The following is a 13,075-nucleotide window of genomic DNA, read 5'->3' as shown; positions in this document are numbered from 1 at the left end:
TTCACTCAAAGGGGAGGGGCCGCGTTCGACTCACCTGTTCCCCAGCCGGATGCCGCTGAGCGCCGTCGTCCCGTCTTTGTTGACGAACAGACGCAGGTTGCTGTCTGTGGAAACAAAATAACACACCGTTACATCTTCCGACACTTCAGAATCACCTTCATAGTGACCACAGTTTGACCCTGGAACAGACTATTTCTCGTTACATGATTTCCTACCAGGGAAAAAACGTTTGAAATGGAATTGGTTTTACTTTGAAGGTTCCACTCTACTGCACTACCTTCAGTGTTGTTGACGTCGGCAAAGTTTTGGCTTTGGACAATTTTCTCCACGATGTCGTCGGCGTCCATGCGGGTGTCGTTGACCCAAGATGGCTGACTCTCCACAGAGTCTTGCTTCCTCCTGCAGGACCATCAAAGAAGGTCCAGTAGAATCAAATCAAAGTAATCATACAAAACATCTTCGCTAACATTTCACATGCAAATAGAACAAATAAAAGAAATAATGTAATCAAATACACAGGATGAACGCAAATAAATAATACTTTGAAATTTAAGGATTCACGTTAAATACAAATATATAAAATAAAATACAATACATTTTAAAAATACATTGAAAGCTATTTACAAATAGAAATAAAATTAATACAATTTTTAAATTAAATATTACAAGAAAAATAAACAGAAATTTAAATAAAAATAAAATGGAAAAGTAAAGAATTACAATTATGATCATTTTAAAATAAAAAAAACATTTTAATTTAAAAAAGTTAAAATGAAGTAAATTGAAAAATACATTTAATAAATAATTGAAATACAAATGATGTAAAAAATACGATAAGAAACAAAGATTAAAAAAAGAAATAGAATAAAATAGAATGTCCGTTGTGACTGTAAAGGTGACCGATGACAACATAACATAAAGCTAAGATCAAGTAGCCGTGTTGCGACACCACAGCAGGTACCTCGGAGGCCTGTTGGAGGGCAGGACGGGCCTCGGAGGCCGGGGGGGTCTCTCGGAGCGCCCCGCCTCCTTGTCGCCGTCTGTGTCGGCGGCGAAGCCCCCCGGCCCCCCTGAGGTGCTGCTGCCGGTGGAGGTGTTCCTGCGGTGGGTCAGGTCAGACAAGCTGGACGAGCAGGAGTGCTCCGTGCTGTAGCCTGGAAGACCACAGGGAACACAACATCCCATAATGATCACGTGTTGATGTCTGAGCATCATCGCTACTATTACGGTCCGTGTGGTCACAGGTGTCCATACACATGCCTGATGGCGGGAGGAAAAAGAAGACAGGACAACCTGAGATTTTGCTGTGCTGGCTGGCGTAGCTGGAGTTCCGAGAGTGGCCTGACTGGAAGGTCTCTCCCGGACCGCACTGGTTGCCTTCGGGATCATCCAGAAGACCTGACGAGCGCAAAAAAAGATCAAGAAAAAAAGGGCTTTGTGTTTGTATTCAACCTGACAACGGCACATTCAATGACTTATTGTGAAGAAGATCTAATAGTACTACAAACAGTACTACAAATAATACTACAGGGCAAGCAAAACCCCATCAAGCAGGAGCGCAATGACATCATTTTCTTTTTCTCTGCAGGGTCTCTCCCTCCTCTCTCGGAGAAAAGTCCGACACAGCGGACCTTCCCAACCTTCCTTCCAGGATGCCCTTTGTATTATCATTTGTATTATCCAGGAACCCATGGAAGCACAGTCCGTACGTCATCCCTTACTAAACATTAACACAGGGAAACACATATATACATATACATACATACTGTATATATACACACACATACACACATACATATATACATATACATATATATACACACACATACACATATATATATATACACACACACACACATATATATATATATATATATACACACACACACACACATACACATATATATATATATATATATATACACACACACACACACACACACATACACATATACATATATATATATACACACACACACACACATATATATATATATACACACACACACACACATATACAGTCAAACCTGTCTATAGCGGCTACTAAAGGGAAACGGCAAAAGCAACCGCTATAGGCAGGTGGCCATTATAGACAGGTTGGCGGCCATTTTGAATTTGTGCACGCACATATTAACATGTCTGTGATTAGAAGCTTGTTGTGTTTGCAGATACATATAATTATACTGTTACATGTTGACCAGTAGTGGGCACTGTGGGACTGCGGATAAAAGTTGTAAAGAACTACTAGGCTTGTTATTCTACACCACCGACAGAACAAAGCTGTGCTACTATATATACGGCAGAATGTCATTACAGCTTTAGTTCATCAGGAAGTGACAGGAAGTGACGGTGCGACGTCACGAGCAGGATAGCTAGGCTGAGTGCTAGCTGTGAGTGTGGAGAGAGTTGGGAAGTGTGTTTATGTTGGCGTGGATGTAAAGTCGGTAATTTGGCCGCCATATGCGGTCAGATATTGACCAAGGGAGACAGGTGACTGCTATACACAGGGTCTATAACATGTAAACTGGCCAGCCAACTCAGCGGACCTAAACCCCATTGAGAATCTATGGGGTATTCTCAAGAGGAAAATGAGGGGCACCAGACCCAACAACAAAGAAGAGCTGACAGCAAGCATCAAGGAAATCTGGGCTTCCATAACTCCCAGGCAATGCCACAGGCTGATTGCTTCAATGCCACGTGGCATCGAGGCAGTGATTAAGGCAAAGGGATTCCCAACCAAGTATTGAAGATTGACATATCGTTTTGAAAGTACCATATTTTGATTGATTTGATGTGATCCTAATTTCTTTCTTTTTTCCTGCAAAAACTGAAGTAAATGGTGATTTCTTCACAGTATTCTAATTTTTTTAATTCCTGTTTTCGTGGGTTTTATGAGCTGGAAGCCCAAATTACGTAAAAATAAACAAACACTTGAAATCGTTTAAATTGTGGGCCCTGAATCTATAATCTATGAAAGTTTAACTTTTTGAATGGAATTATGGAAATTAAACAACTTTTCCAAGACATTCTAATTTTTTTGGAAAGGGTCTGTATATATATATATATATATATATATATATATATATATATACACATATATACATATACATATATATACTGCTCAAGAAAATGAGAGGAACACTTGGAAAACACATCAGATCTAAACTGGGGGAAAAATGATGTTGAATATGTTTCCTGATAATAAGTGGGTGATGTATTAGTAACAAAATGATGCCACATCATTTGATAGAAATGAAAATGATCACCCTATAGAGGGGGGAAATCAAAGACACCCCAAAAATGAAAGTGAAAAAATGATGCAGCACACTGGTCCATTTTGCTAAAATGTCATTGTAGCAACTCAAAATGATTCTCAGTAGTTTGTGTGGCCCCCACGTGCTTGTACGCATGCCTGACAACGTGGGGGCATGCTCCTAATGAGACTACGGATGGTGTCCAGGGGGATCTCCTCCCAGATCATAACATTTAGTTACATATATACCCATTTTATTATGTTGTTTTATTTATTTGTTTTAATTAATTTGATTATTTATAGATTCGTAATTATAACATTTTTATTTATATACACTACTTATTTTTTTATTATTTAAATTGAATCTATTATTGTTATTAAAAAATGAATTACACATATTTATATAGTATATCTTTTTAATCATTGAATTTATTACATTTAAAAAATGACTCTTATTTATTGTTCATTTTGGACATTCAACACACTCACGCAGTACATTACAACAGAGAGACACTTTTGAACATCGGCAGGGTTCACCATGAACCTTCATTTAGCCTCTCAGACTTTGCCTTTCTTCTGCGCCGGGAGAACGCAGCAGCCTGCGGACCTGGTGAGCTGAATACCCGGCGAGCAAAGCATCCGAGGCGTAAACGAGGCAAGCGAGCCGGCCTGCATGCTAGGCTAAAAGCTAGAGCGACGAGGCCACCGCTACCAAGCCTGCTGCTAGCCAACGTCCGCTCTCTTGAAAACAAGATGGACGAACTACGAGCAAGGATTACAGCTCAACGTGAGATCAGGGAATGCTGTGTCCTCACCTTCACAGAAACCTGGCTGACGGAGGATATACCGGACTCGGCGATCCAGTTGGAATCATTGCTGCTTACCGGGGAGATCGGACTTTAGCGTCTGGTAAACACAGAGGTGGCGGCGTCTGTGTTTACGTAAACAAACGGTGGTGCACAGACGTACAGACGATGGAAAAGCACTGCTCGCAGGACATTGAGCTGCTGATGGTGAAATGCAGACCTTTTTATTTGCCTCGTGAGTTTAGCGCTGTGTATTTAACTGCTGTTTACATCCCACCACGAGCTAACACTGCTAATGCACTAGGCCTCCTGCATGACATCATTGATAAACACGAGACCAAACACCCAGACGCTGTATTTATTATATCTGGCGATTTCAACCACTGTAACCTCAGGACTGTCCTCCCCAAATATTACCAGCATGTGAGCTTTCCCACAAGGGAAAATAACATCCTGGACCAAGTCTACTGCAACATGAAAGGTGCTTTGAAGGCTGTTCCAAGACCCCACTTTGGAAAGGCTGACCACATCTCTATATTCCTTTATCCAACATACAGACAACTTCTTAAAAAAGCTCCCCCTGTACGTACAGCAGTTAAAGTATGGAATGAAGAAACTGATCAAGTACTTCAGGACTGCTTTGGCTGCACAAACTGGGATGTGTTTAAAACTGCAGCGGGGAGGGAAGATTGTACTGTTGATTTGGATGAATATGCTTCTGCTGTTAGTGGCTACATTAGCACATGCATAGAGACTGTTAGCACCACCAAGTATTACAGAAAATACCCTAACCAAAAACAGTGGATGAACTGTGATGTAAGGGCTAAGCTACGTGCTCGTTCGACTGCATTTGTCATGGGCACCGCTGATGACTACAAAAAGGCCAGATATGACCTGAGGAGGTCCATACGGGAGGCCAAGAGGCAGTACAGACAGAAGCTGGAGGGCTACTATTCCACCTCAGACCCTCGGCGCATGTGGGCGGGGCTCCAGCACATCACAGACTATCGACAGCAGAGTAGCGTAGCCACGTCCAGCCAAACCACACTTCCTGATGAGTTGAATGAGTTCTATGCCCGCTTTGATACCCAAACTCCTGATGAGCAGAGAGGGTGGCTGAACCTGGGGAGCACACAGGACTCACCTCTCATGGTGACATCAGCTGATGTGCGCAGGGTTCTAAACAAAACAAACCCACGAAAAGCAGCAGGGCCAGACAACATCTCAGGACGTGCACTTCGGGTTTGCTCATCAGAGCTAGCTGATGTGCTTGCTGACATATTTAACCTGTCGCTTGCACAAGCATCTGTACCGACCTGCTTTAAGTCCACCACCATAGTGCCCGTACCCAAGAAGAGCAACGTGACCTGCTTGAATGACTATCGCCCTATAGCACTCACTCCTATTGTTATGAAGTGCTTTGAAAGATTAGTCATGACCCACATCAAAAAGAGCATCCCGGCGGCAACCGTGGACCCTCTACAGTTTGCATATCGCCAGAACCGGTCCACGGATGATGCAGTCAACACTGCCATCCACACAGCCCTTTCTCACCTACAGGGCCAGGACACATACGTCAGAATGCTATTTATAGACTATAGCTCTGCTTTTAATACAGTCAGCCCCCACAAACTCACAAATAAGCTCCTCACACTTGGCCTGTCTCCCTCCCTCTGTAACTGGGTGTTTAACTTTCTAACAGGCAGACCCCAGTCAGTCAGAGTCCACAATCGCACATCCAGCTCAAGAATTGTGAGCACTGGGACCCCACAGGGGTGTGTGCTGAGTCCGCTCCTCTACACGCTCTTCACCTACGATTGCGTGGCCTCCCAGAACAACACCAGCATCATTAAATTTGCAGATGACACTACAGTCATCGGACTGATCACTGGTGGTGTTGAAACATCATACAGAAGAGAGGTGGCGGACCTCATAGCTTGGTGTCGTGATAACAATCTCCTTCTCAATACAGATAAGACTAAAGAGATGATCATCGACCCAAGAACAAGGGAAAAGGAGCCGCATAGACCCCTGTTTATTGATGAGACTGAGGTGGAGAGGGTGAAAACCTTCAAGTTCCTTGGCACACACATCAGCGAGGACCTCACCTGGTCTCACAACACCCAACAAATTCTGAAGAAGTCCCAAAGGAGACTGTACTTCCTGAGAAGACTGAGGAAATTTGGCATGTCCACCACAATCCTGAGTTGCTTCTACAGATGCACTATCGAAAGTGTCCTTACCGCCTCCATCACTGTTTGGTACGGTAACTGTACAACACGTGATAGGAAGGCACTCCAGCGGGTGATCAAGACCTCACAGAACATTGTTGGGGCAGCCCTCCCCACACTGCAAGACATTTATAAATCTAGAGTCCTACGAAGAACACACAACCTCATCAAGGACAGCACACATCCACAACACTCACTATTCACACTCCTACCGTCAGGCAGACGCTACAGGAGTTTGAAGTCCAGGACCACAAGGCTGGCAAACAGCTTTTACCCACAGGCCATCAGGCTCCTCAACGAAGCACTCGCACACGCCGCACGCAACACACGCACACACTCATAGCACTTTATTTATTTATTTATTTGTATTATTTACTTGTATTAATGTCTCGTCTGTTGTTGTTGCTTAATTTATTGGTATATATGTTTATGTGTTTATGTTTCTTATGTTCTTATTCTTTCATTTGTTTTCTTTCTTTTCTTGGGAGAATGAACAGAATAAGATTTTCATTGCATGGTATAACTGCTGTTTTACCATGCACATGACAATAAAACTCTCTTGAATCTTGAATCTTGAATCTTATTGTTTGCTCATAAAAACATTGATATATTATTACATATGTTACTTTATTATGTTATGTTTTATTTGATTACATTTTCAATTTGAATTACTTTTTTATTGTTTATAAAAATGTATAACATGTTCATATATTATACGTGATTTATTACATTTATTTACACTATCTTAAATGGAATTTGAATAACTTTTTAAAAATATTATTTTATATTATATAGTGAAAATACACGTACATATTTTATTATGTTATTTTATTGTGTTATTTCGTCTTTGAGTTTTAAAACTAATTTGAATGACTGTTTATTAAAAATGTATTTAAAACATTTTGTTTCATTATTGAAAATGATTGAATTTGAATGACTTGTACCCGTTTTATGTTGATGTCTTCCTTTCAAAAAAGATTGGTAGTTGTGCTAACTTGTGTTAGTATATCAAGCCAGCGTAGAATAATAACGACAACAACAACAACAATAACAACAATTATAAGTGCAGACTTTCGGGGCGGCCCTGTCGGGGCCACCTGTATACCAGAGCTGACGATGGAGGGTCGCGGTTTGGCCGTTCGCCCCAGAGAAATCCCCCCGGCCGGTCCATGGCGGGCGGTTCCCTCCCCCTTGCAGTCCAGCTGCAGGGTGTGCTCGCGTCCCGGGATGGAGATGGACTTGGCCGTGCTGGGAGGACTGTGGGAGGGGAAACAAGGTTGTGTTTAGCTTGGCCCGCTGACCAAACATTCACGCCATCTCCTTGGAGAAGGTCGGAGGTCGGATGGGGGCTGATTTGTTAGCAACAATCACAAGCACGTTGTGAGCGTCCAATCAAAACAATGAAAAGAAAAAGGAAGAACTCACGTTTTGAAACACGGGTCTCCTGACAGGAGGGTCATCCCGATGATGACCTTTGAAAACAAAACAAAAAGCAAACATTTAGTACGTGCTGCAGCTGTACAGTAGGTTACCATGGCAACAAGTTTACACAGTAGTACGAGTGCCTTTCCCTTCCCGCTTCCTGTCCGTGCACGTCACCTCCTTCCTGCACTCAAATGGAACACTTGCATTGCCCCCCACCCCCCAGTGTTTTTTATCTTGGACATGTGATGTCAAGCTAGCCCCTCCCCTTCCGCTACCAAGCCAAGATGGCGACTATTGAGGGTTAAGCGTCTGTCACGGTGCACTCACCATGTTTGAGTTCAGCGCTTCTCTTCTTCTGAACGCGCTTATGCACTCAAAACACTTACTTGGGAGGACGCCAATAAGTATACTTTGGAGATAATTTTTTTTTTAATCTGATCTACTACACTGTGCACTTATTTCCCAAGTGTGTACATTTGTTTCTATTGTATTGTATATATTCAATATATAATTTACGAGACTGCGCTTCGTTCCCAAGTGTGTGAATTTTTATTTTCATTTTTTTTTATTTTATTTTTTAAAAATCAGATTTAATACTTGAGATTTTTTAATTTTCTTTTAGAAAAATGTATTCATATTTCTGCACTTACTTCTTGAGTGTCAATTTATTTATTTTTAATATGATTTACTATTTTTAGTGATTTTTTTTCTTTGAAAAAAAATTAACTCATTATCTAGTTGGGGTTTTTTTTAGTTTTTGTCATGTACTTTTTAAATCTGATTTACTACCTCTACTACCTCGTTCCCCGGGGTGAAAATTTGCAATTAATTTTTTTTTAAATTATTGTATTGGCATTTTTTAAATGTAGTTTTTAACTGATCTACAACACTGTGCACTTAGTTCATGAGTGCATACATTTTTATTTAATTTATTTATTTGTTATCTAGTTCTGCACTTATTTCTTGTGTGATTTATTTTATTTTATTTTTTTTTTTTTAAATCAGATTAATGATCTACTTCTGCACTTATTTCCTGAGTGCATGAATTTTGATTTATTTATTTATTGTTTTATTAAATGTTAAAAACATATTCTGTAATTTACTAATTATCAAGATATATATATATAGTTGGGTTTTTTTTTCCTTTTCTTATTTATTTAAATAAATAATATTTTGTATGTGTTGCTCCTCAGCCGGTGTTACTCCAAGTTAGCCCCTCCCCTTCCGCTACGTAGCCAAGATGGTGACCATGAGGGCGGTAAGGGATGCCATCGAGTGCGCTGCATTGTGCCGTATTTTGCCACTCATGCAGTGAACAGTGGAAGTGTGTGAGTGGCTTGCATGAATAAGAAGCAAGGTAGCAGCTAGCTTGCCTTGAGTATGGAGTTGTCCTGCCGCGTGTTCTTGGTGTCGTACCCTTCCAGCAGACAGCAGCGCACTGTGGAGCCCGAGCCAGCGAACTCGGCCATGTTGAGGTCGGTGAAGCCCAGCTGGTGGAGGACACCAAACGTTCAGGAATTAAAAAAAAAAAAAACACACTTCAAAAGCATTCCCGGTTGGAGCCGGAAGCCGACAGGAAAGAAGAAAAGGAGCCGGTCCACGTAAATCTTTCAGTCCGCTTCCTGGACCCGCAGGTGGTCCCGCTGCAGACGCCGGCTTGACCCCGGAACAGATCAATTCATTGATTGTGTTGCGTGTTGGCGCTCTCACTCTGTTGGTTTTAGAGGGACTCGGGCCAAATGAGTCACTCTGAGGGTTTCCCTTTTCTCTCACGGCTCCCGTTTGCACAGGCGAGCCTGCGAGGAAACGCACTTACTTCCAAGGAGGGAAAGTGGCTAAATTTAGGCCCAGCTTTGGGAAGCCACACAAAAACGAGGAGACGCGCCGGAGGTGTCGGCAGGATGCGGGGACGCATTCCCGGCAGGCGTGAGCGTGCTTGTGCGTGTTTGTGAGCGTGTGACCCGTGTCTTACCTTGGTGTACGCCTTGCCTCCTTTCTGCTCCTGCAGGGGCATGGGGGAGGGGCAGACAGGAAGGACACCACGTCACCAACATCATCCCATTTCTTTCTTCAAACATTTCACTCCACGTCGTAGATGACCACAAATGTAAAAACACCTCATCAGGTACACCAGCTAACAAACTAAGTGTGGCCCGGGGGCCTTTTGCCGCTATTTCTTTATTGGCCCGCGACACATTCTAAAAATTTAACAAGAAAACTTACAAAAAAACCCCAAAAGACTGGGAAAGTCAGCAGAATAAAGGCAAAATATTAACAGAAAAAAAGTTGTAATCTAACGCAGTTTCGGGACAATAACGTTGTCATATTATGACAAAAAATAATTTAATTTTAGTATCAGAAATGACAGTGAAAAGTCCAATTTTAAATAATTAAAACTTTTTTTTTATTTACGAGAAGAAAGTTTAAATAGTTTGAAGATTAAAAATACAAAAAAAACAAATGGAAAACAAAGCTGTAATATTACGAGAACAAAAGTAAAAATAGAAAAAAAGTCTGACTTTTACGAGAATAACAAAAAACAGAGACACGTCTCATTTTAAATTATTAAAAGTCAATTTTTTTTATTTACCTTAAGTTGAAATAGTTGGAAGATTCTTAAAAAAAAAAAAACAGCAAAAATGAAAAAAAAAACCCACCCTGTAATATTACAAGAACTAAATTAAAAATATTAATAGAAAAAAGTCTGAATTTTACGAGAAAAACATAATATGACTTAATTTTAGTATCAGAGAGTTTAAGGCATTTTTTAAAAATCTAATTTTAAATAACTGTCTATTTTTTTATTTACGAGAAGAAAGTTGAAATAGTTGGAAGATTAAAAAAAGAGCAGCAAAAATTAAAAAAAAAATAAAAAGCTGTAATATTACGAGAACAAAGAGAACAATATGAATACAATAACATCTAAATTTTACGGGAAAAACTCGTAATATTGTGACAAACAACAAGACAAATTCAAATAATTTAACATGATATGACAAAAATAACTTCATCTTAGTATCAGAGAGTTTAAATGTTCAAGAAAAAACATGTCTTTATAAAAAAAAAGTATTTTCATTTAATTTCAATTAAGTCTATTTTTTGATTCACGAGAAGCAGGTTGAAATAGTTGGAAGTTTTTTTTAAAACTGCAAAATTGAAAAAAAAAAACAGCTGTAATACACAGACAAAAATAGACAAAAATATGAATAGAAAAAACTTCAAGACTTCAAAACTTCAAGAAAAAAATCACAAGAATAATGTAATATGAGGACAAAGAATGGCATTTTAGTAGCATAGAGTTGAAATATTACAGAAAAAAGGCGTTTTTTTATTTTCAAAAATGATATTAAAAAAGTATCATTACGAGAAACTAAAAACTAAAGTTATATTTTTTTTATATTAGGTAGCAGAGAAAAGTTATGTTAGAGAAAAAAAGTCAAAATACTTTGGGAATGAAGTCATATTACGAGAAGACAATTTACAAGGAAGTTGAAATAGTTGGAAGATAAAAACCAGCTGTCATAGTATGAGAATAAAGTCAAAATATGAAAAGAAAAAAGTCAACTAATTATGAGGAAAAATAATGTCAGAGTTGAAATATTACTTTAAAAAATGATTTTTCATAAAAGTCGTAATATTATGAGAAACAGACAAAATAAAATAACGTAATTTTTGGAAAAATTGGTTGGGGGAAAAAGTTATATGGAAATAAAGTCATCATTTTAGAAATAATAATATGTTAATAAGATTACAAAGATTTAAGAAGAAAGTAAGTTGAAATAGTTTGAAATGAAAAACATGACTTCATTAAAGTGCTTGCAAGGCTTGCTGTTGCAGACTTGAGGTGTTCCTAATATTTTGGTGGCGTCGTTGAGCTCCACGAGAGTGTCAAATGATTAGAAGCTTCTGTCTTGTGTTGGGAAAGCATGAAAGCTAACGACTACCTTCCTGACTGACACCCTGCACACGGAAGGGTCCAGCACTCCCGTGTGCGGGTTGGCGCTCATCTTGGACACGAAGGAGAACCTCTTCCTCCAGCGCACGCAGTTCTCTTGGACCTCCTCCCTGCACAAAACAACGTTAGCGTGCTTCTTCAACGTTTCTTATACATTCACATTTATTTGCGGAAACTGCAGACGATATGGGATTTTTTTGTGTGTGAGAATGAGCGGAACGTTTTGATGCTGCGAAAGTTTCACACGGTTGAAAAACGTGGACGCAGTTGAGCGCCCAATAACACGGCGGAATGAACGTTCTAAATTTATTTTTTTTTTAGAAAAACATAGCACGCTTTGGTCTAAACATGCTAATGTGTACAAGATGATGCTAACGAATGTTCCCCAGCATCTCCGCAATAAAGTCATAAAAGCGTAGCACACACTGAGCTAAACATGCTTATGATGCTAGCGTGTACACGAAGAGGCTAACGAATGTGCCTGAGCATTGCCGCAATAAAGTTTTAACAGCGTAGCACACGTTGTGCTGAACATGCTAATGATGATACAGAAAGTTCTTGCGCATTTCGCAAGTTTTAAAACGTGTACTTTGAGTTAAACGCGCCAATGATGCTAATGTGTACATGTTCACTTGGCATGTTAGCATGCTGGTGCTAACAAATAAGGCTGCTGGGAAAGTGCGCTGGACGTTCTCAGTCTTAATTATTATGATTATTGCTGAAAAAGAGCAGGATGGAGACTTTCCAAAAATGTGTTGGGGACGGGCCGAGCAGCTGCAAGCACTCTACCGCCGTGTTATTTTTGGGATAATTACCAACGCCTCTCATGCTCACTGAGGGAAACATGAAAGATGCTCGATCACTTCAACGGAATCTTCTCCCATCGTCTGCTTCAGTGAACTGTCAATCACAGGCGAGGACGCGAGGGAGCACGCCCTTTAACCAAAACCTCCCAAGGTGCAAGACGTCCGACTCATAACAGCACGTCTCCATGGCAACCACTTGGTCCATTCATTTAAAACGGCTGGGAAACGATGCCTTTACACACACACACACACACACACACACACACACACACACACACACACACACACACACACACACACACACCAAACTGGAGGCAGCTGCTCCTCAGACTCCTCCTCCGGCCGCCATTGTTCGACACCCCATTCACAAGGAAGCCACGTGATTATATTTTGTTTGTAGCCACAGATTTAGTGACTTTTTCGGACACTATCTGCCTCACCCCCCCCCCCCCCCCCCCACCCCCACCACCACCTAAATCATTCGCTCCTTCTAGCTAGTGACGCCATGGCTTTAAAGTATTAAAATAAGTAATAATAAGTAATAAAATAATAATAAAAATAAGTATAAAATAACAATGACTAAACAAAAGTGTAAAAAT

General features: G+C 40.3%; 1 protein-coding gene across 3 annotated transcripts in view; it reads right to left on the bottom strand.

The window, feature by feature from the left end:
• eeig1a (estrogen-induced osteoclastogenesis regulator 1a) overlaps window positions 1–13,075 on the bottom strand; it is a 28,649-nt gene that overhangs the window by 1,137 nt on the left and 14,437 nt on the right. For 2 of the 3 annotated variants that reach the window (XM_054774779.1, XM_054774781.1), the window contains exons 2-10: window positions 11,660–11,780; window positions 9,688–9,717; window positions 9,089–9,205; window positions 7,716–7,762; window positions 7,396–7,547; window positions 1,294–1,398; window positions 962–1,154; window positions 278–399; window positions 35–104 (exon numbers count right to left, since the gene is read on the bottom strand). In XM_054774779.1, the coding sequence (XP_054630754.1) occupies window positions 35–104; window positions 278–399; window positions 962–1,154; window positions 1,294–1,398; window positions 7,396–7,547; window positions 7,716–7,762; window positions 9,089–9,205; window positions 9,688–9,717; window positions 11,660–11,780 (957 nt within the window). Of the gene's footprint in view, window positions 1–34; window positions 105–277; window positions 400–961; window positions 1,155–1,293; window positions 1,399–7,395; window positions 7,548–7,715; window positions 7,763–9,088; window positions 9,206–9,687; window positions 9,718–11,659; window positions 11,781–12,485; window positions 12,907–13,075 lie in introns of those variants that run through there. The other variant, XM_054774780.1, reaches the window with a different exon arrangement.

The sequence above is a fragment of the Dunckerocampus dactyliophorus genome, chromosome 4, assembly GCF_027744805.1.
Source record: "Dunckerocampus dactyliophorus isolate RoL2022-P2 chromosome 4, RoL_Ddac_1.1, whole genome shotgun sequence".
NCBI classification, from domain to species: Eukaryota; Metazoa; Chordata; class Actinopteri; order Syngnathiformes; family Syngnathidae; genus Dunckerocampus; species Dunckerocampus dactyliophorus.
Note: the sequence above shows the minus strand (reverse complement) of the source record. Positions and strands in the feature narration are given on the sequence as shown.